General features: G+C 38.2%; 1 protein-coding gene across 1 annotated transcript in view; it reads right to left on the bottom strand.

Moving 5' to 3' along the window:
• Positions 1-32: 32 nt before the first annotated feature.
• Positions 33-26,250, bottom strand: part of LOC149137953 (protein mono-ADP-ribosyltransferase PARP14-like) — a 70,497-nt gene continuing 44,279 nt past the window's right edge. Inside the window, exons 6-14 of the mRNA XM_089339711.1 lie at positions 21,989-22,168; positions 18,700-18,836; positions 18,195-18,422; positions 17,187-17,414; positions 10,276-10,339; positions 8,403-8,584; positions 1,775-2,144; positions 1,224-1,357; positions 33-514 (exon numbers count right to left, since the gene is read on the bottom strand). Of these exons, the coding sequence (XP_089195837.1) occupies positions 284-514; positions 1,224-1,357; positions 1,775-2,144; positions 8,403-8,584; positions 10,276-10,339; positions 17,187-17,414; positions 18,195-18,422; positions 18,700-18,836; positions 21,989-22,168 (1,754 nt within the window). The 3' untranslated portion in view covers positions 33-283. The remainder of the gene's footprint in view (positions 515-1,223; positions 1,358-1,774; positions 2,145-8,402; positions 8,585-10,275; positions 10,340-17,186; positions 17,415-18,194; positions 18,423-18,699; positions 18,837-21,988; positions 22,169-26,250) is intronic.

Here is a 26,250-nt window from a genome sequence, read left to right on the forward strand (position 1 = left end):
CCGCCCCTTCTCTTATCTTTCCTGCAATATTTTCATTTACAAAGGTTCAAGAGGAACATTAATGGATGGGGACAGACCCTTCCTCCCAATCCAACAAGGAAAACAAATAAAAGTGTTGATTCCACAATAATAAAATACACCTGGTTTACTCTAGAGTAGAAGATGTTAGGAAGGGTACCTGGCAGTAGAAACGATGCCAAACATGGAATGTGTAAGCAACATTACGTCCTCTGTCCTCTCTGTGTGAGAAAGGACCAATGTGGACAGTGACAGTCTGTCCAACTCAGGCCAATATTGAGGGTGGGTGGATGATGATGATGATGATAATATACTCACCATTTTTACCACAATAGCTACGGTTGAATCCTGATTTATTTATTCCATCAACAGATCCTGCAGCAGTACCATGCCAAAGGCCATGAACTTCATTTGTAATGTTTGGATTTTCTACCTCAAACTTTTTCTTCAATGCTTGGTATCCCTGGTATAACGTTTTATTTTGAATTCTCTCAATCTGTAGAAAAAGAAATACATTTATGAAAAAACAATCAATTCACTTCTTTGACAAGGAAATAACGTTTGTGGTGAAAAGCCCCTACCCTATCTGTTTTTTTTTTTAATTTGATACCAATTTTGATTCAACTGTAAATTTTGGTAAGGCACAATAGTTTAGCTGCAAAATGGTGTTGCATTTACAATTCAATGCAAGAAGTTAAAGCAGAGGTATTTTTGTTGAGCAAAGATTTCTTGTAAATATCTCAAAACACATAGAACCATCATTTTTTAACGTCCACCTTACATGCTGGCATGGGTGGGATGGTTTGACAGGGTTCGGCCAGCCAGAGGCCTGCACCAGACTTCTGTGTCAGTTTTGGCAGGGTTTTTACAGCTGGATGCCCTTCCAAATGCCAACCACTTTACAGTGTGGACTGGATGCTTTTTAAGTGGCACCTGCACTGACAGGGTCACCAAGTACCTTGCAAGAAAAAGATATTTTGAGAGGGGAGGGGGCATTAGAAGAGGTGATCTTGTGTCAGATGTTGAAAGAGAGAGAGAGAGAGAGAGAGAAACAAAGATAAAGAACGAGGACAGAAGCAGGTATGCTGCCGCAAACGAGACGCAATGAGATTTAAAACTTTGATACAAACAAAATGTCCCTTAATATTTTAGTTTAAAGAATAAACCATCAAATATTGTTTATAAATAAAAGTAAAATTACAAACACTGATTATACGAGATGAAGGCAAATTCCGACGGAAAGTGGCCTGGATGTCATCATATTCTGGTCCATTTGTGACTGGAACAATTTTCATTAATTCCTCGTCTCCCATTGGTGACCATGTATCAGGGATCAATTCTAGAGTTCAAATAGAAATCAAATATTTCAGAACAACAAAAATAAAATTATGAAACCTTTTTCTGTTGAAAGTCAAAAAAAAAAAAACAGGAATATTTCAATTAATTTTGAGGTTTAGACAAGAAATACTGCCAACCAAAGTGGTGAAAATTAGCCCAGCTTTACCTGCTAGAAATAATAACACAAATGCTTTTAAATCTGATCTCAATGCTGGATGTTCAAGAACCAAATAAAGGGCAGATTTTCAATCCTGAGATCATTCTGATTCCAAAAAGGAATAATATTTATATGTTGAGCAATTGTAGACTGAAGTACAGAGGTCCCAGACGGACAGACAGAATTTCACTTTTATTATAATAGATAAAAAAGAACAAAATGATAAATGAGAATATTTTTATAGTAAAAGTATGCACATACCATCCTTTAGGTTTTGTTTTCTCTTCATTTGAAATTTCCTCCCTTCATGTTGAAAACTCATTTTCTGAAAATCATATTTTCTTTTCTTCCAATTAAGGAATTGTTTTTTCTGTGAGTATGCTTTCTCAAGCTTGGCATTTTCTTTGTCACTAAACATTTGTAGGTATGATGGATTATTTTCATCAAAGTAAGACCATTGTACCATTTCCTTAATCAGAGTTTCCTCGTCAGTTTCTTTGAATTCCATTAATAATGATTGAACAGAGAGTTTAGCATCTTTTACATGACAGTGTCTGCCATAAATTGTAATTGTGTCACTGATAGAAATCTGGATTTTATATGTTCTACTAATATTCCTTAAACTCAGCTCCTGAAAAAAAAAGATCAACAAAATATTTCATAAGAGAGAAAGAGAAAGAGAGAGAGAAAGAGAAAGAGAGAGAGAGAGAGAGAGATAGAGAAAGAGATAGAGAGAGAGAGAGAGAGAGAGAGAGAGAGAGAGATAGAGAGAGAGCACCACCACTGCCACTAACATCTGTTACTAAGAATCACTATAAATGTTTCTCACAATCCTAAATTGACCACCACGTAGAAATACATTTTTCACAGTGGGTTCCACTTCATTTGTTAATTTTCTTTTTGAAGATTTTTGAAGTGCTAATGTGCAAATAAGTGCATATGTACTAACTTGTATTCACATTTACTAATGCTAGGGTGCCCCCCCACCATACCATACACATTTATACACATGAATTTCAAAATCCAACTGAAGAACTAGGAAGGAGTTCAATATGAAAGGAGGACTTCCCCCAAGAGCCAGAGTAGCAAGATTATACTTACTTAGAAAGGAAGGTGGCAGATGGCTAATATGAGCAGAAGACTGTGTGGAGTTAGCTAGGGTAGATATAGTCTCTTATGTAGGTCATAGTGAAGCGAGTTTATTAAGGGCCGCTAGAGTCACAGCAGAACATAGGGAAACCAAAAAGTCAAATGAAGTCAAAGACCAGAAAAAAGAAGAAAGATTATTTGACAGGCAAGAGAAGGCTTTGCATGGTAGACTCCCAAGGATAATTGCAAGAAATAATAATAGTGAGACATAATTATGGTTGAAGAAATGAAGGCTGAAAAGTGAGACAGAAATTTTGTTACAAGCAGCACAAGATCAAGCATTAAGGACTAATTGGATAAAAGCAAAGATAGACAAAAACCATTTAAATTTCCAATGGAGGTTATGCAAATCAAAAGAGGTCTAAGTGTTATTCATATAGTAAGTGAATGTAGCATACTGGCACAGAAAGAATACAAGAAAAGACATGACAACATAGGGAGAATAATCATCCACGGGAAGTTCTGTAGAAAGCTAGGATCTGCCCATACTGCTAAATGGTATGAACATGAACCTAGTAAAGTACTAGGAAGTAAGAGATATAAGATGTTGTGAGACTTGAACATTCAGACTGACAGAGTAATGGAAGCTAGAAGGCTTGGTTTAGTAGTGGTAGATAAAGAGAATAGAAAGTGTAAGATAATTGACTTTACAGTCCCAAATGATGGAAAAATCAATATGAGAGGTACAGGAAAAATAGCAAAGTACCAGGACCTAGCCATTGAATTACAGAGAGTATGGAAAGTGGGGATAAAATGTATCCTAGTAGTCACAGGGGCATTAAAAACTATCCCTAAAGATTTGAACAGATGGACAGAAGAAATAGGCATAAAACCCAGTTTAGTACCACTGCAGAAAACAGTGTTATTAGGGACAGCTAGGGTACTTAGGAGGGTTCTTGGCATCTAAGGTTACTTGTTGTAGCCCAATGTTAGGAATTTTTCTTTTCAACAATCTAATCTGTTGTGCGTATATTAATCATCATCATCGTTTAACGTCCGTTTCCATGCTAGCATGGGTTGGACGATTTGACTGAGGACTGATGAAACCAGATGGCTGCACTAGGCTCCAATCTTGTCTGACAGAGTTTCTACAGCTGGATGCCCTTCCAAACGCCAATCACTCTGAGAGTATAGTGGGTGCTTTTATGTGCCACCGACATGAGGGCCAGTGTGGCGGTGCTGGCAACGACCACGCTCAAAATGGTGTTTCTATGTGCCACCTGCACAGGAGTCAGTCCAGCGGTGCTGGTAACAACCTTGCTCGAATGTTTCGCTCACATGCCACTGGCACAAGTGACAGTAACGTGACGCTGGTAACAATCACGCTCAAATGGTCTTTTCACGTGCCACCGGCACGGAAACCAGACCGCTGCTCTGGCAGTGATCTTGCTCGGATGGTGCTGTTAGCGCTCCACTAGCACAATTATATAAAGATTTGCTCATTGAAATGTAATAGAAACATGGGTATTTTGTTCATCATCCTTAAATAACCCTTATTCAGGGATCTTTTGAGCAGGATGGGCTACTCAAGCTCAAGAAAACTCTAACTGAGCTCCACCTACACGGTCATGTGTTGTTTATCTTGATATAAGATCACCATGTTGTGCACATATGGTTGTGATGCATGTACCTGGTGTACCCTTAGCAGACGGGTAATCATGATAAGTATATTGGGTTTTCTATATTTATACCCTAGCCTCACTTTGATGGCATGTGCTGCACTCTCACTCAATAATAATAATAATAATAATATTTGTACTGACAAACAAGATCGAGTGATCTTTTGCCCTTTTATTCAATGTGTTTTTTTCCCGTCCATGCTGGGAAACCAACAATCTATGAGACTCAATTGTGTTGACATCAACTGCCCACATTTTCAGGAGGTTTCTCTCCATCAAATATTCTTATATCCTTATGCCTCCAATATCGTTGTACAATTGATATTGTCGATGATAGATAAAGAATACACTGTAACAGTGTTATAACAATACAATATAGAAACGGTAACAAATACGTAAGGAACCAACAATCAGTACTTCCAACACACTAACTCAAACTCTAAACTGTATTTGGACTTTGAAGACCAAACTACGAACACCCAACCATGTCAGACCATTACTATTTATACGTAGTGGTCCTGTCTATTCTTGTCACTGGGTCTTGTATTTTTGCCACAACATCTCCTCTTTTGAGATTTCAGGTTCCAAAGAAATAAAGAAATTTTATTTATTATTATTTTTTTAGTATTTTTTTGCTTGGGCCTTATCTCAAGGTGTTCGGTCTGCTTCCATTTTCTCATGCTGGTTCTATGGGACTTCATTACTTTTGGAGCTGGGACATTGAATACATCAAAAGATACTTCCATGGGAATTTCTCTCTTCTTTAGCTGATTTACGTGTCTCTTATATTCCCAGCATGGTGCTTTAATTAGATACATCATACTTCCTATTTATTTGGTTACAAGGCCATCCTTCTAGACTTATTTACCATTTCTGTAGGTTTTAAAATGCCTTTTATCTCCAGCTTCGAAATATTTTGTTGCATTTTTCATATTTCCTTTACATCTTATTTTCTCTGGGAAATAACTTATCAAAATTCGATTTTATTCTTCTTGTAAACATCAATTCTGTGGGTGAGTTTCCTGAATTTGAAATTTGATTGGGGGTTACTCTGTATACCCTTAAGAACCTTGTTAGTGCTTCGTCATTACTTAATTTGTTCCTAGCTTTTCTTAACGCACTTTTGAATGAGCCCACAAACCTTGCTACCTGTCCATTCGACCTCAGGCGGTAGGATGGTGTGAAAATATGCTTTATCACATACATTTTAAAGAAGTTCTTGAATTCATACCCCAAAATTGCTTTCCATTATCAGAAACTAACGTGTCTGGAACATTGTACCATGCAACCAATTCATATGGGAACTTTATAGTTGTCTTAGCAGTTGGTTTATTGCCCCTGCATACCTCTGGCCACTTTGTACAGTTGTCTACCACGATTTGATAGTAAGCACTGTTCTCCAGTCTGGCAAAGTTGATATGTAACCCAGACCGTGGGTTCTCAGTCTCTGGCCATGATTGACATTTCACTGGCAGGGCTTTGGCCATGAGTGTGCAATCTCGATGAGTTCTTGCCAACTATTTGACATCTCGGCCCATAGTTGGCCAACAGACGTAGCTCTTCATCAGAACTTTTGTCCTCGACATTCCCAGGCGTCAGCTGTGGAATTGCTGCAATACACGTTTTTGCAATGTAGTTGGTACTACAGCTCTTTGCAATTGCATCAGAATATCGTCGTGTATTGAGAAACTACTTGACTTTCTATTTTTATTCTGCTTCTTTTTTAAAGCTCCTTCCATTTCTGTAATATATTCATTGTCTACTCATTTCATTCTTATATCCTGTGCAGTTACTGGCAGTTCTTGGATAACGTTAGTCATAATACTTGTAGGCACAGTTACCTCCCCTGATGATAGCTGTCTAAATAGCTTGCCACTAGGTGGCACAGTATGTAACTCTGAGGTTCTGGTACTTAAACCTTCTGCTTTGTCATTGCCACAACAGCATGCAAAGACGTGACCTCCTTTATTGCCTCTGCCCTTGATCGATCAGGCCATCTACCATTTTTATCAATCATTTGCCCTAAGTACTTAATTTGAGGCAAAAAGAATTTGCATTTTTCTTCACTCAAATTGAACCTGTACTCTTTCATTTTCTTCAACACAGCTTTTATACACTCGACATGCTGTTCACGTGAATTACTTTTAATCAATATTTTGTCTAAATAAGGTATTGTAAATTCACAATCGTGTAACATAGCATCCATGATTTGCTGAAACATTGCCAGTGTAACCTTTAATCCAAAAGGTAACCAGGTATATCTGTACAGTCCTCTATGTGCATTTATTGTCAGACGCTTTGAGCATTTGTCATTTTAATCTGTAAATAAGAGTCAGACAGATCCAATTTGGAGAAATTTTTTCCACCATTTAATTTTGCAAAAATGTCCTCCGGAGAATGGAGTAGATGGTGGTATGTCTTCAAGCAGTCTTTTAATCCTGTAGAGAAATCGGCACACAGCCTAATATTATTATTGTTCTTTTTAATGTACAACATGAGTGCCGCCCACTTAGAGTAATCCACCTTTTAGAGGATTCCACTCTTTTCCAGTCTGTCTACCTCTTCATTTAGGATTTTAATTGCTGCAGATGATACTTTTCTGTTAGATTTAAATATAGGCACAGCATTTTAACTCATTTGAAAAAGGGATTTGGTCTTTTTATATTGACCTATGTCCACTGATAGTACTTGGGGAAACATCTTTTTCAAGTTTCTCTTCAATTCCTCAGACAATTTATTTTTAACAGGACAACCAGTTACGTTTTTGCAGTAGAGACTTATGGGGAGGTGCCATAAGTCAAATAACTCCAACCAATCTTTACCAAACTGATTGATTGTATTCTCCACAATGAATATTTTTGCTTTGCATCTTTCTCTTTCAAATGTGATGTCTGTACACATTTCACCCATGAAATGTAGTTTATCGTTCATTTACTCAACCTCAGTTTCCCAATTTTTTCTCCATGTATCCGCATTAATGATTGAAATATCCCTACCCGTATCCAGCTGTAGTTTAATGTTTATTTTTGCGTGTATGAATTTTCTTGTTTTTGTGTTGCATTCACTTTCTGCTGAAAGCACCTTAGAACATTTTGCATTTGACCCTCGTAACCTTGTCCTACAGTGAGAGCTCTTGTAACCAAGTTTCTGACACCTGTAGCATTATTGGTTTTTAAACGGACACTCTTTTCTAAAGTGTAGGCCTCCACATCTGTTACATGGATAGAGGCCCGGCACTCTTTTTTGCTTGTACTTTCCGGGTTGACACATCTGTATTTTTGCAGAATCTTTTTCTTGAATTTTTTTCATGCAGTGCTTCAGGTTTACCATTATTTGACATTCTTCTGTAATGGTCTGTAGACTTAAGTCTTGGTTCGCTTGTTCCATTTTTGAGAATATCCTTGCCTGAATTCCTCTATCTTCATTTGCCATAAGGCTTTCTATGAAGATAAGGGATTTAAACATATCCTGAGTTTGCCATGATGTCTGGTGTAAACGAACTTACCGAATTTTCAGACTTCCTTGACTGTAACTCAATTAACTGTTGTTGTAATATTTGCTTCTGTAACTCCTGTAGTAGTTGTTCCTGTTGCTTCTCTTGAAGCCGTATTACTGCAGCTAATAGGTTCTCCATAGTTTAACATTTTGTATCACACACAAAATGTCAAATAACCTCTGTGAGCTTTGAAAAATCCTCGTTGCTAGATATTCTATCCTTATGCCTCTAATATCGCTGTATGGTTGATATTGTTGAAGATAGATAAAGACTACACTGCAACAGTGTTATAACAATACAAAATAGAAACAGCAGCAGTAAAAAAGACACAACAAACCAACAATCAATATTTCCAATAAACCAACTCAAACTTTAAACTGTACTTGGACTTCAAAGACCAAACTATGAACTCCTGACTACGTCAGACAGCTTCTATTTATATGAAGTGGTGCCATCTACTCTTGTCAGGGGTGTCGTACTCTCACCACAACAAATATATATGTGCTTTAGGACTCTGGTTGAGACTTGGTCAGAAAATGAAAATAAAATGCAATTTAATCAGAAAATGATAACAATAATAATTAAATAAATAAATATAATCCCTGTATTATTGTGGAGAACTTACTCGAGATTCTGTTAAATCCATATCAAATGGTATTTTCTCAGTTGTTAATAGAGAATGGTACACTTCTTTAACAGTTTCTATAGCATTATCAAGATTTTTGTTTTTAGTAAAGAATTTCAATGTGACGCCAACATCTTGTTGACCATCAGAGACATTATCTTCTATTTCTTCATCTTTATCATCTGAAATAAAAGAAATATTCATTTTGTCAATAAAAAATAACCAAACAACCAGCAGAAGATTTCTTATGTTGCAGCTTCAAGATTAAATATTAATTCTAGTCTTTTCTGTTTAGTGAAGAGCTATCATTTCCTGAAATAATGAAGTTAATCTGAAAAAGACTATCACCTTATCCCTGTGGGGAGTGATGTGAACTGCTCTTTAATTATTGCTATATATTACTGTCTAGTACATGTTTCCAATACGACTATTTCAGCCCAGTGCTACCATCCTGGGACTCTGTGTAGTGAATGATATCAAGTGTTGTTAAAATTATTTCTTCTTCGTTTGTATTCAAGTTTAAAATCTGTTTAATTCATCATCATCATCATTACTACCATAATCATCATTTGAAGTCCAATGTCCATGCTGGCATGGATTAAATAGTTTGACCAGGGTTGGTAAACTGAGGGGCTGCACCAGACTCCGGTCTGATCTGGAATGGTTTCTACGGCTGGATGCCCTTCTTAATAGCCCTGAAACGAAGTAAAAGTGACCCTGGCAACATTTGAACTCAGAATTGCCCTGAGAATTATGCTCAGTGTGCTAACGATTCTGCGAGCTCACCACCTTAATAACATTCCTTTCTACTATAAGCACAAGGCCTGAAATTTTGGGGGAGGGGGCCAGTCGATTAAATCGACCCCAGTATGCAGTTGGTACTTAATTTCTTGACTCCGTAAAGATGAAAGGCAAAGTCAACCTTGGCAGAATTTGAACTCAGAGCGTAACGACAGGCAAAGTACTATTAAGCATTTCGTGCAGCTTGCAACCTTAACAATAATAATAATGTTTTCTACTATAGGCACGGGGCCTGAAATTTGGGGGAGTGGGGATAGTGAATTACTTCAGCCCCAATGTTTCACTGCTACTTAATTTATTGACTCTGAAAGGATGAAAGGCAATGTCGACCTTGACGGAATTTGAACTCAGAATGTAGCGGCAGATGAAATACAGCTAAGCATTTCGTGCAGAGTGCTAATGGTTCTGCCAGCTCCCTGCCTTAATAATAATTACAATGATATTAATAATAATGATAATGTGATCATGTACATTGTTTTGTCTTGGTATAAAAGATGGGTCACAGCAAATATCCCTATCAAAACCACAGATTTGCTTGTCAGTTGTTTGACCTTAACCAGCTGAGCATGTCCCTTGGTGGCTGATGATATGTGCATCTCTGATCACGAGCAGAAATAGTGGGGGTGCATCATAGCCATGTGTTGAGAGGAATTCTTTGGGGTTTGAATAATTCACCCCTGGAGACATGGGTGTTTCATTCAACATCCTTAAATAACCCTTATTCAGGGACCTTTTCAGTGGGATGGGCTACTCAGACTGACGAAAATTCTAACTGGGCCCCATCTGATAGGCCATGCACTGTTTATTTTGATATGAGATCACCATGTAGCACACAAATGGTTGGGATGCATGAGCCTGGTGTACCCTTATCAGCTGAGTATACTGGTCTTCGTATATTTGTACCCCTGTGTCACTTTGATGGCATGTGCTGCTCTCTCATTCAATAATAATAATAATAATAATAATAATAATAACAATAAAAATAATAGATGATGATGATGATGATGAGAGAAAATGTCGCTAGTTTCTTCCTAAATAATATTTAATATAAGAAAAAAACGAAAGAATTTACCTGAAAATAAATCTAATACATCTGAGCCATCTGCTGACATTTGTTGGAAATATTCTTGAAATTTCTGTTAAAGGTAAGCAAATAATTCATTATCACTCAATCAAAAATTAATTAATCTTTGTTAATTACAATGCAATGTTTTAATTCAATGCTTCTATCACAAATATTGTTTTAAATTAATATTTCCATTTATTGTATTATAGAATAACTTCCTATGAGGAACGGGCTTTTGAATATTCTGTAGTTTGGTGAGGAATTTTTACTTACAGAATTAAAAGAAATGAAATTTGCTTGTTTAAGTGACTGTAAAAAATAATTCATGGAATTGAAATTGGTATCAAGATTCCATGTTGTGTCCAAACACCAGCTTAATAATGGCAAACCTATTTAACTTAATTCTTCATTATTTTCAAAACTGATTAAAACAAAAGAAGAATATTTCTGTTGCAAAAAGACTGGCTTTGAGTAAATTTCAGTGAATTACTGGTATGTCAACAGTGCTTTACTTCAATGCTATATATACTGTCCTACAGAGTATATCTGCAGATGTGTACCCAAAACTGTTGGGTATAGATAAAAGGGGAAAGAAGAAAAGGAACTGGTCCAACCAAACAATCTTTGTCTGTCCCCAACACATATTGTATACACAAAGTGTTTATATAACGCTCAGTTTATATACAGCTTGCTTACATCTCTCTATGCGTAGACAATACAGTTTATAGAGACATGACGTTTACATTACTATAAAAATATATATACAGATATTGTATATATAGACAAGACATTTACATTAGTCTGTACACAACAGATCTTGTACATCTATTATATAGATATGAGTGTATGTGGTTCTGTATGTGTGGTTAGCCCCGAAAGGCTCTGAAACGATGTATCCTCAAGAGAAAACGAATTTGGTATTCAAAATCTGAATCCCAATAAAGGGTCATCCATAAATGATAATATAAAATTATAATTTTTAACGAGAACCCAACTACAAATTTCTTTCTATTTGTTACCATGAATTATTTACCTGTCTGTCTCTCTCTACGTATATATATATATATATATATATATATATATATATATATATATATATATATATATATATATATATATATATATATATATATATATATATATATATATGTTATCTCTCATTTTGTTTAAAACAATGTCTTCTAAAGTTTGCTTCCATTATATCACAGCTTCTATGCACAAATCCTGTTTTCTGATTACTGTTCTGACCTCATCTGCAGAATTCATATTTTTTACATCCAAATCATTTTTGAAGACTGCAGAATGAATGATAATCAGATGGGGCAATGTGTGACGAATATATGGTGGGTGGGACATCGTTTCCCATTCAAACTGCTCCAGCCTCTGGAATATCATTCTTGCTGTATGTGGCCAAGCATTATCCTGATGGAAGAACACCTTTCGTCTTGAAACCAAAGATGGCCGTTTTTCTTCTAGCGCTGACTTAAACCGCTCTAGCTGCTCACAGTAGATCTCCTTTGTTATTGTTTGGTTTGGGTTTAACCCTTTAGCATTTAAACCGGTCATATCCGGCCAAAAGTATTCTGCCTATTCTATGTTCAAACTGACCAGATCTAGTCTTTCACACCAACCTTACAATAAAATTTTAAAGATTAACAGCTACCTCATCAAAATCTCATAGCTACAAGATAATGCATGATTAGTTCAAAACAATCATCATCATCATCATCGTTTAACGTCCGCTTTCCATGCTAGCATGGGTTGGACGATTTGACTGAGGACTGGTGAAACCGGATGGCAACACCAGGCTCCAATCTGATTTGGCAGAGTTTCTACAGCTGGATGCCCTTCCTAACGCCAACCACTCAGAGAGTGTAGTGGGTGCTTTTACATGTCACCTGCACGAAAACGGCCATGCTCGAAATGGTGTCTTTTATGTGCCACCTGCACAAGCCAGTCCAGGGGCACTGGCAACGATCTCGCTCGAAAATCCTACGGGAGCCAGTCAGGCGGTACTGGCAACGGCCACGCTCAAAATGGTGCATCTCATGTGCCACCCGCACAAGAATCAGTCCAGGGGCACTGGCAACGATCTTACTTGGCTTGCCGGGTCGTGGATAAAAAAGCATTAATTATGGCAGAATAATGTGAACACTAAAGGGTTAAAAGTTCAAAGTGAACTGAACCTTTCATATCTCACCAAACTGATAACAACACCTTATATGGGTGAAGACCTTCTTTCTCCTGGGGTGTCAGTCTTTCTCCTTTCCCTACCACTGTCTTCAGTACTTGACATTTTTATAGAGAACCCATTTCTTGTCACCAGTCACTGTTCGGTCCAAAAAAGGTTTATTCATGAGACGTGACAGCAAAGAAGGGCACACATTCACTCTCTGGGCATAATTAGACTCAGAAAGTTTGTGAGGAAATCATTGACACAATTTGCTGTTTGTTGACTTGTCTGATGGCATGCAGGTGTCGAAAGATCAAATCCAAGTTTCTCTGTTAGTTCCTCAACAGCTATGAGCTCTACAGGTCTTCCAGAATGAGGGTCGTCTTCTAGGCTGTAGTTTCTGACTCAGAATTTCTGGAACCACAGTTGACACTGGCTTACACTTATTGTCCGATCCCCATTTACTGCATTAATATTCCTCACACATTCCATTGTGTTGTTTCCTTTATTGAACTCTTAATGCAAAATATGCCAAATATGCTCCTTTGTCACTTCCATTGTAGCTTTGAAAAAATAACTGTTAAAATTGAACTGCACTCTTCAAAACTTGAATTAAGAATAATTAAAAGGTAAAATTACTACCTGCTTTAATAGCAAGTTGATGCAGGTAGTTTATCCCATCCCCCTCTGACTTTCAGTTCATGCAATGGAAAAAATCACATTATTTATGGAAAAGAAATGTGTCCGCATGGATGATGGCTCACTTGCATTTAATGATGCTGCAAAGAGAGAGAGACTTGGAGACGCCACTATGAAAGGTTGCCAAATGAAGAAAATGAATGGGAGAAAGAGAGTCTGCCAAATGTCGACCCAACAGAGGGACCAGCTATCTAAATTGACAGTACCTTGGTAGAAAGAGCAATTAAGGGTGGGCAAAGTTCATAGAGCTCTTACTTCTGCTAGTGACAAAGGGCCTCTCACTCAGAGTAAAAGACAGACTATATGACGCATGTTTATGAACAGCCATGCTACATGGCAGTGAAACATGGGCGGTGACTGCTGAGGACATGTGTAAGCTCACAAGAAACGAAGCCAGAATGCTCCGATGGATGTGTAATGTAAGTGTGCATACTCGACAGAGTGTAAGTACCTTGAGAGAAAAGTTGAACCTAAGAAGCATCAGTTGTGGTGTGCAAGAGAGACGATTGCATTGGTATGGACATGTGGCAAGAATGGATGAGGATAGCTGTGTGAAAAAGTGCCACACCCTAGTGGTTGAGGAAACCTGTGGAAGAGGTAGACCTAGGAACACCTGGGATGAGGTGGTGAAACACGACCTTCGAACTTTAGGCCTCACCAAGGCAATGGCCAGTGACCGGGACCTTTGGAAATATGCAGTACATGAGAAGACCCAGCAAGGCAAGTGAGAGCATAATCTATGACCTCTGCCAGAAGTGTAGCCAGCTCACTTATTCGTATTTTTACTTCATTAGACACTAATCTCTGCTTGCGAAGACCTGTTGGGGCAAGTGAATTTGAAATTGAAATCGAACCAAATTCGACGAATGGCACCCATACCAACCTCTCCTTCATTGGACACTAAACTCTGCTTGCGAAGATCTGTTGAGGCAAGTGAAATCGAAATCATAATTGAACCATATTCGATGACTGGCACCTGTGCCGGTGGAGCACTAACAGCACTGTCCGAGCATGATCATTGCCAGAGCAGCTGTCTGGCTTCTGCACTAGTGGCATGTAAAAAGCACGATTTGAGCGCGATTGTTACCAGCGTCGCCTTACTGGCACTTGTGCCAGTAGCACATTAGAAAATCATTCGAGTGAGGTCATTGCCAGTGCCGCTGGACTGGCTCCTATGCAGGTGGCACGTAAAAAACCCTCACTACACTCTCAGAGTGGTTGGTGTTAGGAAGGGCATCCAGCTGTAGAAACTCTGCGGACGTTAAATGATGATGATGATGAAGACAGGGAAAGCCCCGGCCCATCAGGAATCACTGCAGAGGTGCTTACAATATCTGGCGGTGTCGGCTATAGTCTAGTTACCCGTATAGTCAATCAGGTGATACACGAAAGAGTCATACCCAATGACTGGTGTAGCAGCACCATAGTCAACTGCTACAAAGGTAAAGGTGACGCTTTAGATACAAATAATTACAGAGGTATCAAGTTGTTGGATCAGGTAATGAAGGTCATGGAAAGGGTCATAGCCCAACTAATTAGGGAGAGAGTCAGTTTAGATGAGATGCAGTTTGGGTTCGTGCCAGGGAAAAGCACCACTGATGCTATATTTCTGGTAAGACAGCTGCAGGAGAAATAACTAGCCAAAGATAAACTTTTGTACTTGGCTTTCGTTGACATGGAGAAAGCCTTTGACAGGATCCCCCGATCCCTTATCTGGTGTTCAATGTGGAAACAAGGGATAGATGAGTGGTTAGTGAGAGCTGTACAAGCCATGTACAGGGATGCTGTAAAGTGAGGGATGATAACGAATATAGTGAAAAATTCCGAGTAGGGGTAGGGGTTCACCAAGGATCAGTCCTTAGCTCCCTCTTATTCATCATAGTCCTCCAGACAATAACAGAGGAATTCAAGACATGATGCCCCCTGGGATATCCTCTATGCTGATGACCTTGATCTAATAGCTGAGTTACTATCAGAACTAGAGGAGAAGTTTCAGATGTGGATGCAAGGTCTAGAATCGAAGGGCCTTAGAGTCAATCGAGCAAAAACCAAGGTCTTAATAAGTAGGAAGGCAGATAAATCACAAATCCATTCAGGTAGATGCCTTGCTTGATCTGTAGAAAAGGCATCGGTAGAAATTCCATAAGATGTGCCCAGTGCAAGCTATGGACTTATAAGATGTGCAGCAATATCAAAGGGAGGCTAACTGGGAAGATAGTTTTTGTGTGTGCCAAATGCAGAGGGGTGATAAACACTGGAAATGTGCAGAAAACAGCTTCCGTCACATGCCAGGGGGAAAAACTAGAAGCAGTTAGTAGCTTCTGTTACCTAGGTGACTAAGCCAGCATTAGGGGTGGATGCTCTGAGAGCATAGCTGCTAGAATAAGAATAGCCTGGGCAAAGTGCAGAGAGGTCCAACTGCTGCAGGTAACAAAGGGCCTCTCGCTCAGAGTGAAAAGTAGACTGAATGACGCATGTGTACGAACAGCCATGTTACACAGCATTGAAAATATGGGCTATGACAGATGAGGACATGCGTAAGCTTGCACGAAATAAAGCTAGTATGCTCCACTGAACGTGTAATGTCAGTGTGCATACACAACAGAGTGTAAGCGCCCTGAGAGAAAAGTTGGACATAAGAAGTATCAGATGTGATGTGCAAGAGAGACAACTGCGCTGGTATGGTCATGTGTTGGATATGGATGAGGACAGCTGTGTGAAAAAGTGTCACACCCTAACAGTGGAGGGAACCTGTGGAAGAGGTAAACCCAGGAAGACCTGGGATGAGGTGGTGAAGCATGACCATGAAATGTTGGGCGTCACAGAGGCGATGACAAACAACTGAGACCTTTGGAGATATGCTGTACTTGAGAAGACACGGCAAGCCAAGTGAGACCATAACCATGGCCTATGCCAGTGTAGCATAACCAGTCCATCTGAGAGTACCTTTCAATCATTGGGCAATAAATTGCGCTTGAGGAGTAAAAAGCACCATTCAAGCATGGATGATGCCAGTGCCACCTGACTGGCCCCCATGCTGGTGACACATGAAAAGCACCCACTACACACTCAAAGTGGTTGTCATTAGGAAAGGCATCCAGCTACAGAAACCTTGCTAGATCAGGTTGGAGCCTGGTGCACCCTTCTGGCTTGCCAGTCCTCAGTGGAACCGTCCAACCCATGCCAGCATGGAAAGCAGACATTAAACATTGATGATGATATTCCACCCATCTCTGCTATTGATGCTCAACACAGAATAGGGTTTGCTGACCCCTGTTACTTTATTGAACTCTTGACCTTATCAGATTTTATATTTTGGAGATTTCCACACTCAGGCAGGGGGTTAAGTTCCACTCAGTTACATTGATGTTATTGGAAAAGACACAGAACAAGAAATGGAGGGAAAGGGGGAGGGGGGACAGAGATTAATGGTGTGGCATTGTGAAACGTGTCTTGATTGTGGCAGCTTGGAAGAGGAGGAGGAAGACAGACATCATTGACTTCAAATCTGCTGAGTCAGAATGGACTCGGGGTTAAACAAGAACAATAAAATCAGCAGCCAGACTGCAAAGAAGACCTTCAGTGTTACTGATTCTTGTAGAGTTGGTTTTGGATACAAGAGGAACAACAACAACAACAAGCAAAACATTGTTAGCTTCAAATGTTGCAATGGAATATTTCAGAAGCAAGAATTTGGTGATGGGAAATGGTAAAATGAAAGGATAAAGCACAACAAGACATAATGAACAGCATGCCAACCTTAGTATTAAAGGTAGCATGAACGAAAGGTACCCAGGACATGCTGTGAAGTGGTTGGCATTAGGAATGGCATCCAGCCATAGAAACCATGCCAAAGCAGACACTGGGGTTTAAGTTAGTCTTGTGGCTCTTTGGAGCCAGTCAAACTGTTGTGCCCATTCCAATATGGAATGAGGGCTGTAAATGAGGACCACTTCTATTTCCTTTGTTTATGGCAGAATATAATTTTTTGGTAAATTCCAAGAATATCAATATAATACAACAAACAACAAATACATCCACCAACCTTCAGAATTTCTGTGTCTTGAGGATAAACCACAAAGTTTACAACTTTGATCTGGCTTGAATTTAAATCTGAGTAGTTTCTCACTGCTTCATACATTGTTCTGGGTAGAATTTCAATGGGGTACTTCAATACCCCGGCCCCTAATATAGGAAATGCAAGGCTTTTTGCTTCCAATATCTCAGCAGTGAGTAGACAGATGGTTATTATTTGAGTCAAGTTTGCCAGAGTCTAAAAAAATAATTGTTTTGGTAATTGATAATGAACATTTTATTACAGGAAGGAATCATTAAGTTGTAATTAATATATTCTTTGATTAACACATTCCACACAGAATTTGTTGTTTCAAACAGAAATGTTTTACAGATTCGAATAGCATTAAACAACTTCTAGTGATTATTGGATTAACAGATCATGTGGTCATTGGATTAACACAGATCATGTGATAGCAGGAAGTCTGACCAAGTGAAGACATGGATGCCATGAATGAAAAGAGTAATGTTCTAAGATTTGGTGTAATTCAAGTGGAATTTTGTAATTAACAAAAAACAATAATAGGGAAGAGGAGAGATTAATTATTATTTACAAGAGGGAAATCTGGGTGAGAACATACTGTAAGAATCAACAAAACAACCCACAAGGCAGGGCATCACAGACACAAAAGACTCTACACTGCACAGAAGAGACTATAGCTTAGTTGAAATGTTCAGGGAATATCTAGAATAGAGTCTACATCAATTTCAAACAACCAGAATCCTTGCTCTGGAAACTGTACAGAATACCACAAGTCCAGACTGTCAAACCATGGCCCATACTGTACATCACTGGACATCAAAGTACATGCTACTGTCTGGAAGCAGACGGAGGTGTTGTATGACTGGAAAAACAGATCTGTGGATTGTGCATAGTTTTATGGACAATTCCATTTGTGCCACAGTGATACTGGATCAATGATAACCAAGGGTTGTACAACAACTTTCAATAAATCAATGTCATATGATTGATACTCACTAAATGAGAAGAATTTTCATCCCAGGAAGGTAATACCAGATGAAATACATTCTTACAGTTGAGGTTATATCCTTTAGTGATGGCTATTTCAGATGTAGAAATACCTCGAGGATATTTCTGGGTACATTCAACTTGCATCTGAGGACCAGCGGCATTGAGAATAGATTTGGAGATAGAACCATTGTTAAGCTGAAGATTTCTAGTGGTGCTGTTAACGATGACATCAACCTAGAAATGTAATTTATGGTAAACAAGTAAGGAACATTCCATGGAGAGAAGATGGATACATTGTTGCAGTTGATATTGTTGTTAAGAAAGGCTCTACAGAATGGTTGTAGTAAGTTGGAGGTTGTTAAAATTAACAAAAGATACACTCAAGATATCAGATGTGAAGGAAATAGAATGTTTGAGTTAGACTGAGAAAATGATTTAATTAACTCTAATGATTCCTTATTTGGAAATGAAATAACAAGTAAATATAAGTTACATGAATCTATTTACTCACAGATGCATTATAAATTGAGTCAATCCTTAGGTTTATTTCGATGCCATCATATTCTCCAGATGTCACATTAGTTCTGGGTGTCATAGAGGATGATTCCTGTTGTGGACCAAGAAGGGATGTGTTTGATGATGTGGTTTCTGAAAATAAACAATTAGACATTCTTCTCACTCTTAAAAGAACCATTTTATTCCACATAAATAGTAACGATATTCCTTTCTGAAAATATGATTTAGCAAAAGAATACATGCTAACTTGTAGTCACATCTTCCCCATCTTTTATATGGTGACAAGGCTATATAACAGTATTTCCATTTATTTCTTCCACCACATGGACTAAAAATACATTGAAGAACATACTTGAAACTTTCAAAATCTGAAAACAGTGAAACTCGTTAGTGAAATGTGATCTTCACCCTCCTATAAAACTTGTTTGCTTAAAACATTTATTAAAACATGCTTCAGATGGTGTAGATTCCAATAAGTTGGGAATTTGCTGTGAAAAAAATGTTTTTGAGGGAGTGGAGAGAGGAGTTTCAGAAAATTCACACAAATCAAATTTGTTTCCTCATAACTTTTGGGAAGATGGTTATTTTTGATTGAAAATTTCCACAAATACCTTTAGGAGTGTGTATATTACGATAAAAATGGAATTTAATATGAAAATAAAAATTGGTGAGATAGCAGACATAAATACTGATGCATGTCAGATGTTTGTTTTGAAACATTTTTTACAGAACAAATTCCAATAGAATTGGAATTTATATTATCTGAAGCATATTTATAGAAAATCTCATTAAGAAATGATATGCTTTTCTTTAAAATTTAAGGAAAGACATTCCTTGGGACACACAGGTATAGGTATGGTGCAGGTAATGCTCAGGCCAGTTGCTGTATATCATTGCACATGTGTGACCAGAAGTCCATAATAAACATGTAGTCTTTAAAATTTTAATCAAAGATATATAAATGGTGCAGTTTAAAACCTTTCTTATAATTTGTTTTTTCAAGTATATATATCACTCATATGGCAGTGTTGTCTGCTTCACACAATTTACATGCTTACCACATCACATGACTCAGGCTGATGGTCATGTGATAAGTAATTTCTAACAGGGTAACCTGTTCAATGCAAGAAACTTGGTTATTCAGTTGAAGAAGGCTTCCAGAGATAAATGACCTCTCGTAAAAACAACTTGGTTCAACATTATTGGACATAAGAAAATAAAACACTTATTTCTACAAATTTCTCTTTAAAGAATCATTAGTAGAAAATGTAAATCATCATCATTATTTAACGTCCACTTTCCATGCTGGCATGGGTTGGACGGTTTGACTGAAACTGATAAGCTGGAGAGCTGCACCAGGTTCCAGTCAGATTTGGCACAGTTTCTACAGCTGGATGCCTTTCCATATGCCAACCACTCCAAGAGTGAAATGGGTGCTGTTTACATGACACCAGCATCGTCCACAACTACGATTTCAATTAACCTGATGAGTCTTCTCAAGTCTGGTAAATTGCCAGAGGTCTCAGAAACGTATCACCTCTGTGTGGCCCGACGTTTGAAAGGTACTTTTTATGTGACACTGGTATCGGACACAACTACAATTTCGGTTGGCTTGATGGGTCTTCTTAAGCACAGAATATTGCCCAAAGGTCTCAGTCGCTAGCCATTGCCTTCATCAGGCCCAATGTTTGAAGATCATGCTTCACCACTTCATCCTATGTCTATCTTTTGTCTATCTCTTCCACACGTCCCCTCGACAGAGATCAGCACTTTTTTACACAGTGCACTCTTCTCTCTTGCACACAACATCTGATGCTTCTTGTGCACCATTTTGCTCTCAAGATGCTTACACTCTGTCACACATGCACACTGACATTTCACATCCACTGAAGCAGACTACCTTTATTTCTTTCAAACCTTCTCATGTTCTCTGCAGTCACAGCCCATGTTTCACTGTCATATAGCATGGCTGTTTGCACACAGGTATCATAGAGTCTACCTTTCACTTTGAGGGAGAGGCCCTTTATTACCAACAGAGGTAAAAGCTCTCTGAACTTTGCCCAACCTAATCTTATTCTTGCAGCTATGCTCTTGGAGCATCCACCTCCACTGCTAATTTGTTCACCCAGATAGCAGAAGCAGTCAACTACTTCTAGGTATCCCTCACAGGCATTTGATGGAGTTTATTTTCTGTACATTTCTATTTCTGTTTATTGTCCCTATACATCTGCCACACACAACAACTATCTTCCCAGTTAACCTTCCTTTGATATTGCTGCACCTCTTATGTGTCCATAGCTTGCACCAGTTACATCTTATGGAACTTCTACCTACACCTTTTCTGCAGATCAAGCAGGGCCATCTACCTGAAGGGATTTATGATTTCTCAACCTTCCTACTTACTAAGACTTTGGTTTTTTTCTAGATAAACTCAAAGGCCCTTTGATTCTGGACCTTGCTTCCACACCTGAAACTTCTCTACTTCTGGTAGTGATTCTGCTATGAGGGCCAGGTTATCAGCTTGGAGGAGCTCCCAGGGGCATTCTGTGTTGAATTCCTCTGTTCACTTATTGAAAATGCCTTTTTTTTCTGTTTTGAACAATTTATGACTTCATATTAATTAGAATATGAACAATAGTCATGTTTACAATGGATCAGATAAATAATTATAATTATCCTTTGTTATTTATACAAGACAGGATTCACAGAGTGAGACAAGAGTATTTTACCAACACCAATACATTAAACATCATCATCATCATCATCCTTGTTTTAGCATCCATTGTTCCCTGCTTGCATGGGTCAGGTTAGTTTATTGAGGCAGACTCTCTATAGCTGGATGCTCTTCCTGATGCTGAACCTCACCTGTTTCCAAGCAAAGGTAACATTTCCCCATGGCCAGACGTGGTTTCCACAGAAGACACGAAACAAACAACCTCACTTGTATGCTGGGGATGCTCGTTTACAGCCATCACATGATGTCAAGACAAGAATACAAACACACACACAATACAAATATGAGGGGCCCTTGTATCAGTTTCCATCCCCCAAACCAGTTGGCAAGGCGTTGGTCAGCTCAGGGCCATATTAGAAGAGATTTGCTTGAGTTGCCTTACGTTGGGAATCAACATGGTTAGAAATGAAGCCTTTTAACCACAAATCCATGGCTCTACCCATAAACCAATAATAGGAATCAGATAAAGGTTGACTGAAGGAGGAAAAATCTTAATTAACACCTGAAAGAGACCATTTAAATTTTCACTAAAATATCAAACAAGTCCTACCTCTGCGTTCACTGATTCCAAACACCTTTTCTAGATGATGCTTAAAAGCTCTGATTACTTCCTTCCGTACATCAATCAAACAAATATGTTTTATTTTAGAATTTGAGTGAGTATCAAGATAATACTGTATAGTATCTACTATACATTCGGTTCCTTTTTCTATGGGTATACCAAAAATACCTGTTATAAATATAAAGTATACAACATATTTAATCCAACAAATGTTCTTGTTCAAAATATATATAATTCACCTGTGATATAATTTCAGTAATTTATCAGCTGCAATACCAAGAAACAATACAATTCCATCATTTAGAAGAAGATTCTTTAATAGACAGAGGGGAACTTTCTAGGTGCAATACCATGGCCATTGATGACCGAGGGGCTCTTTACCCCCATTATTATACAATGGTATTTAATAAGATCTAACTTTGTCTCTCTCTTGTTGAACACATTTCTTTTCTTTGCTGTTTGTTCAGTTAAATAATAATAATAATAATAATCGTTTTAATGTCTCCTTTTCTGTGCTTCAGGTGGAATTGGTTGAGGCAAATTTTCTATGCCTAGATGACCTTCCTATCACCAATCCTCACCAAGGAAGCTAATATTGCCCCATGGCCAGACATGTTTTTATTATTATGATGGTAATCCTTGTTTACAAATATCATGTGATTAAAAGACAAAGGGATACTAACACAGTCACATACACATGTATACTATATATATATATATATATATATATATATATATATATATATATATATATATATATATATATGAGTCTGTTGAAGTCTGTCATACCAGCCATGATGAAATGCCACAAGTTATAGAAAATACGTAATCGCCTTTATATATTTAATCCTTTATATTGAACACTCAATATTTCATCTATTCAATAAGACATATTCCATATATTCAATAAGACATTCAATACTTTATTTCATTGTACCATCCATTTTTATATTATATATTGTATATTCAATATTCTATATCCCACATTAATTTTACAAGAATATAAATAAAACATAAAAAACAGAGTTGTAACTCTTTTAAACAAAATAATATATATATATATATATATATATATATATATATATATATATATATATATATATATATATACATATATATATATATACATATATATATATACATATACATATATATATATATACATATATATATATATACATATATATATATATATACATATATATATATATATACATATATATATATATATACATATATATATATATACATATATATACATATATATAATATGTGACAATTAGTTGGTTGTCATAATAAGACTCAGAGTTTCGGATGTCAGGGTTGAAATCTGCTCCAGGATCTGATCAGTTATTAAGACAAAACAAAAATCGCTATGAAAAGACCTGTTGAATAAAGGAAAATTACTCCAATAAGTGTGGGGAAAGTAAAACTTTGTTCACTGAATCTGCATGTGCACACATGTATATATCTATATACATACATGTGTGCGTGCACACACACACACACACACGTGTGTTTATATATATATATATATAGTGAGAATTTACAAAAAAGATGAAGACAGATGTGTAAACAACAAACAGATGTATTAGTTTAACGCTTGGGAAGGGAGAAAGTCTTTAATGTTTTGAGCCTACGCTCAGAAAGAAACACAGAAATAAACAGGGAGAGAAAATAAAAAAATGTTGGCTAGTGATCTATTATGGCGAATGCTGGACAGAGGGGTCACACAGGAAAGCTAGGAAGAAGGGGAAATGATAAAGTAGTTGTGATACCAAAGTTAAAGTGCGCATGCGTGTGTGTGCGAGAGCATGAATGTTTATGTGGATGAAGGCTGGTGACCTTAAGGTGTGCATGTGAAGGTGTGTGGATGGTGGTGTGGGTGCTGGGGAGTGTTCAGTGCTAGTGTGTGCAGGGTGTTATGATGTGGTGGGGGGAACAAGGGTTGGGTATATGGGAGTGGGATGTAAGGGATGGGATGGGATGTATAGGGATGGTGGAGTTGGATTGTATAGGGGTGCGGTGATGAGGAATGGGGTGACGATGAAGGGAGAGGGGGAAGGGAGAAGGTGGGTAGGAGTGAAGAGCAAGAGAGGAGAGGTGGGTGGGTGGGTGGGAGTAAGTAGGTATGAGAGGAAGGGAGGAGGAGTGTTTGAGGAAGAGGGGAGGAGAGTTGAACCCATGTGGTGCAAAAGAGCGAAGAGAGAAGATTAATCCCTGTTCACGGCAAAGACGGGAGTCTGGATGGCCCCTGTGCAAGGACAATCCCAACACAGACAGGTGTTGTAAAAAATGACCGGTAGAGTGGAAATGGTATGTGACCGGGGTGCCGTTGCTGAGTCTGATGTCTCAGAGGTGTTCCGTGAACCAGTCAGCCAAGTGGCGTCCCATTTGACCAATGTACAAAGAAGGACAGAGAGAGGAGGAGATGCAGTAGATGACATTGCTAGAAGTGCAGGTGAAGGAGTCAGTGATATGATAGGGTCGATGATGAGTGCCTGTGAGGGGGGGAGGTGTTGGAGAGGTAAGGGCAAGTGTGGCAGCATGGGCAGGAGCAGGGGAACAAGCTGAGTTGGAAGGTTGGGTTAGGGAAGAGGCTGTGGACCAAGAGGTCTCGTAGGTTGTGGGCTTGTTTGAAGGAGTGGAAGATGTGCGAAGTGGAGGGTCAGACTGGAGTCGCCAGAAGGCTCGTCGAATGGTGTGTTGGAGAGGTAGGGTGGTGGGGTGGTAGATGAGGGTAAACAGGAGACGGCAGGGGAGAGAGCAGAAGCACGGTCCACGGAATGTGCTCTGACAAGGGTGGTGTAGATAGTGGTTAGGGGATATCCACGTAGGATGAAGTGGCGAGCCATGAGTCTCAAACTCATGGTCGTCACTGCAAAGTCTGCGTAGACAGAGGAATTGGGAATAGAGGATGGAGGGCTTGGTGTGTTTAGGGTGGGAGGAGGAGAAGTTGAAGTATGAGTGTGAGTTTGTGTGTTTGTAATGGATGGAGGTGGTGAGAGTGGAGTGATGAATGCTGACCGAAATGTTTAGAAAGGTGATGGAAGCATTGGAAATAGTGTAGGAGACATGGAGGGCAGGATGAAAAGATTTAACAAAAGAGAGGAAGGCGTCTAGGTATTCGTGGAAGAGCGAGGTTGCACCGATACAGTCGTCAATATAATGACCATATAGTTTGGAAGTGGGACCAGTGTAACTAGAGAATATTTGGGCCTCAATGTAGCCAACGAACAGGTTCGCATAGTTGGGGCCCAGTCTCGTTCCCATATACATACTGACACACACGTGTACATATACATACAAACTCACACACACACACACACACACACACACACACGTATATATGTCCAAACATGTAAATATACATACAAAACATGCATATATGCACATATTACTCCAATATAAAAGGTGAAAAATAATATACAGAAAAAATATATAAAGCAATAAAATATATATAAGAAAAATATAAGAAATGGTAAGACATGAAATGCTTGCATGTGGACATAATATAAAAAGCAAGTTCTATTTGTGATCTTGGGGGTGGGGGTCCAAAAACGTAACAAATGTTTTGCCATATGTCGACATGACCCCAAAAGTTCAGTTCTTGAATTTAGACATGTAATGGGGTCTAAAGAACTTTTCAAGATAAGCCATCTTTCCATATCGCAAAGACTGCACTTTCCACTGCTGTTGGTATAAGGTTTACATTTGGCCAAGATCTTCCAGTGGATCTTAAATTTACACCTTTTACTTTTAAGGACCATATATAACTGGATAATTTGGTTGTTTTCCTTTTATCCCAGTGTTTGAAGCTTAAGGTGTGATTGCTGAACCTGGCTTTAAAATTTCCCTCTGTGAGACCCACATATTTCTTTGACAAAACTATGTTCTTATTGGTTGTAGAGTCTACGGTGGCTTCATGAATGCTGGCCTCGATCATACAAGTTCCATTTTGTTGTTTTTGTGTGTTGTGTGCAATTATATTTTTAAAGTTAGTAGAACTAAAACTTATTTTTAAGTCATGCCTATTAAAGAGCTTCCTATAATTATGATTGATGGGGAAATGTCTATCTATAATTGATAAAAAGTATCTACCTATATTAAAGGTCACTTCGGGGGAGTAAGGTGGTGTGAACCAGATAATTTTCCTATTCCTATTTTTCCTTTTCTTTGTTACTAGTCTAATAACAGGTTTATAGGTTATTTCCTCACGAAAGCCATTATCTTTTAGAGCTTTATCATAT

The sequence above is a fragment of the Octopus bimaculoides genome, chromosome 1, assembly GCF_046866305.1.
Source record: "Octopus bimaculoides isolate indiv1 chromosome 1, ASM4686630v1, whole genome shotgun sequence".
Taxonomy (NCBI): Eukaryota; Metazoa; Mollusca; class Cephalopoda; order Octopoda; family Octopodidae; genus Octopus; species Octopus bimaculoides.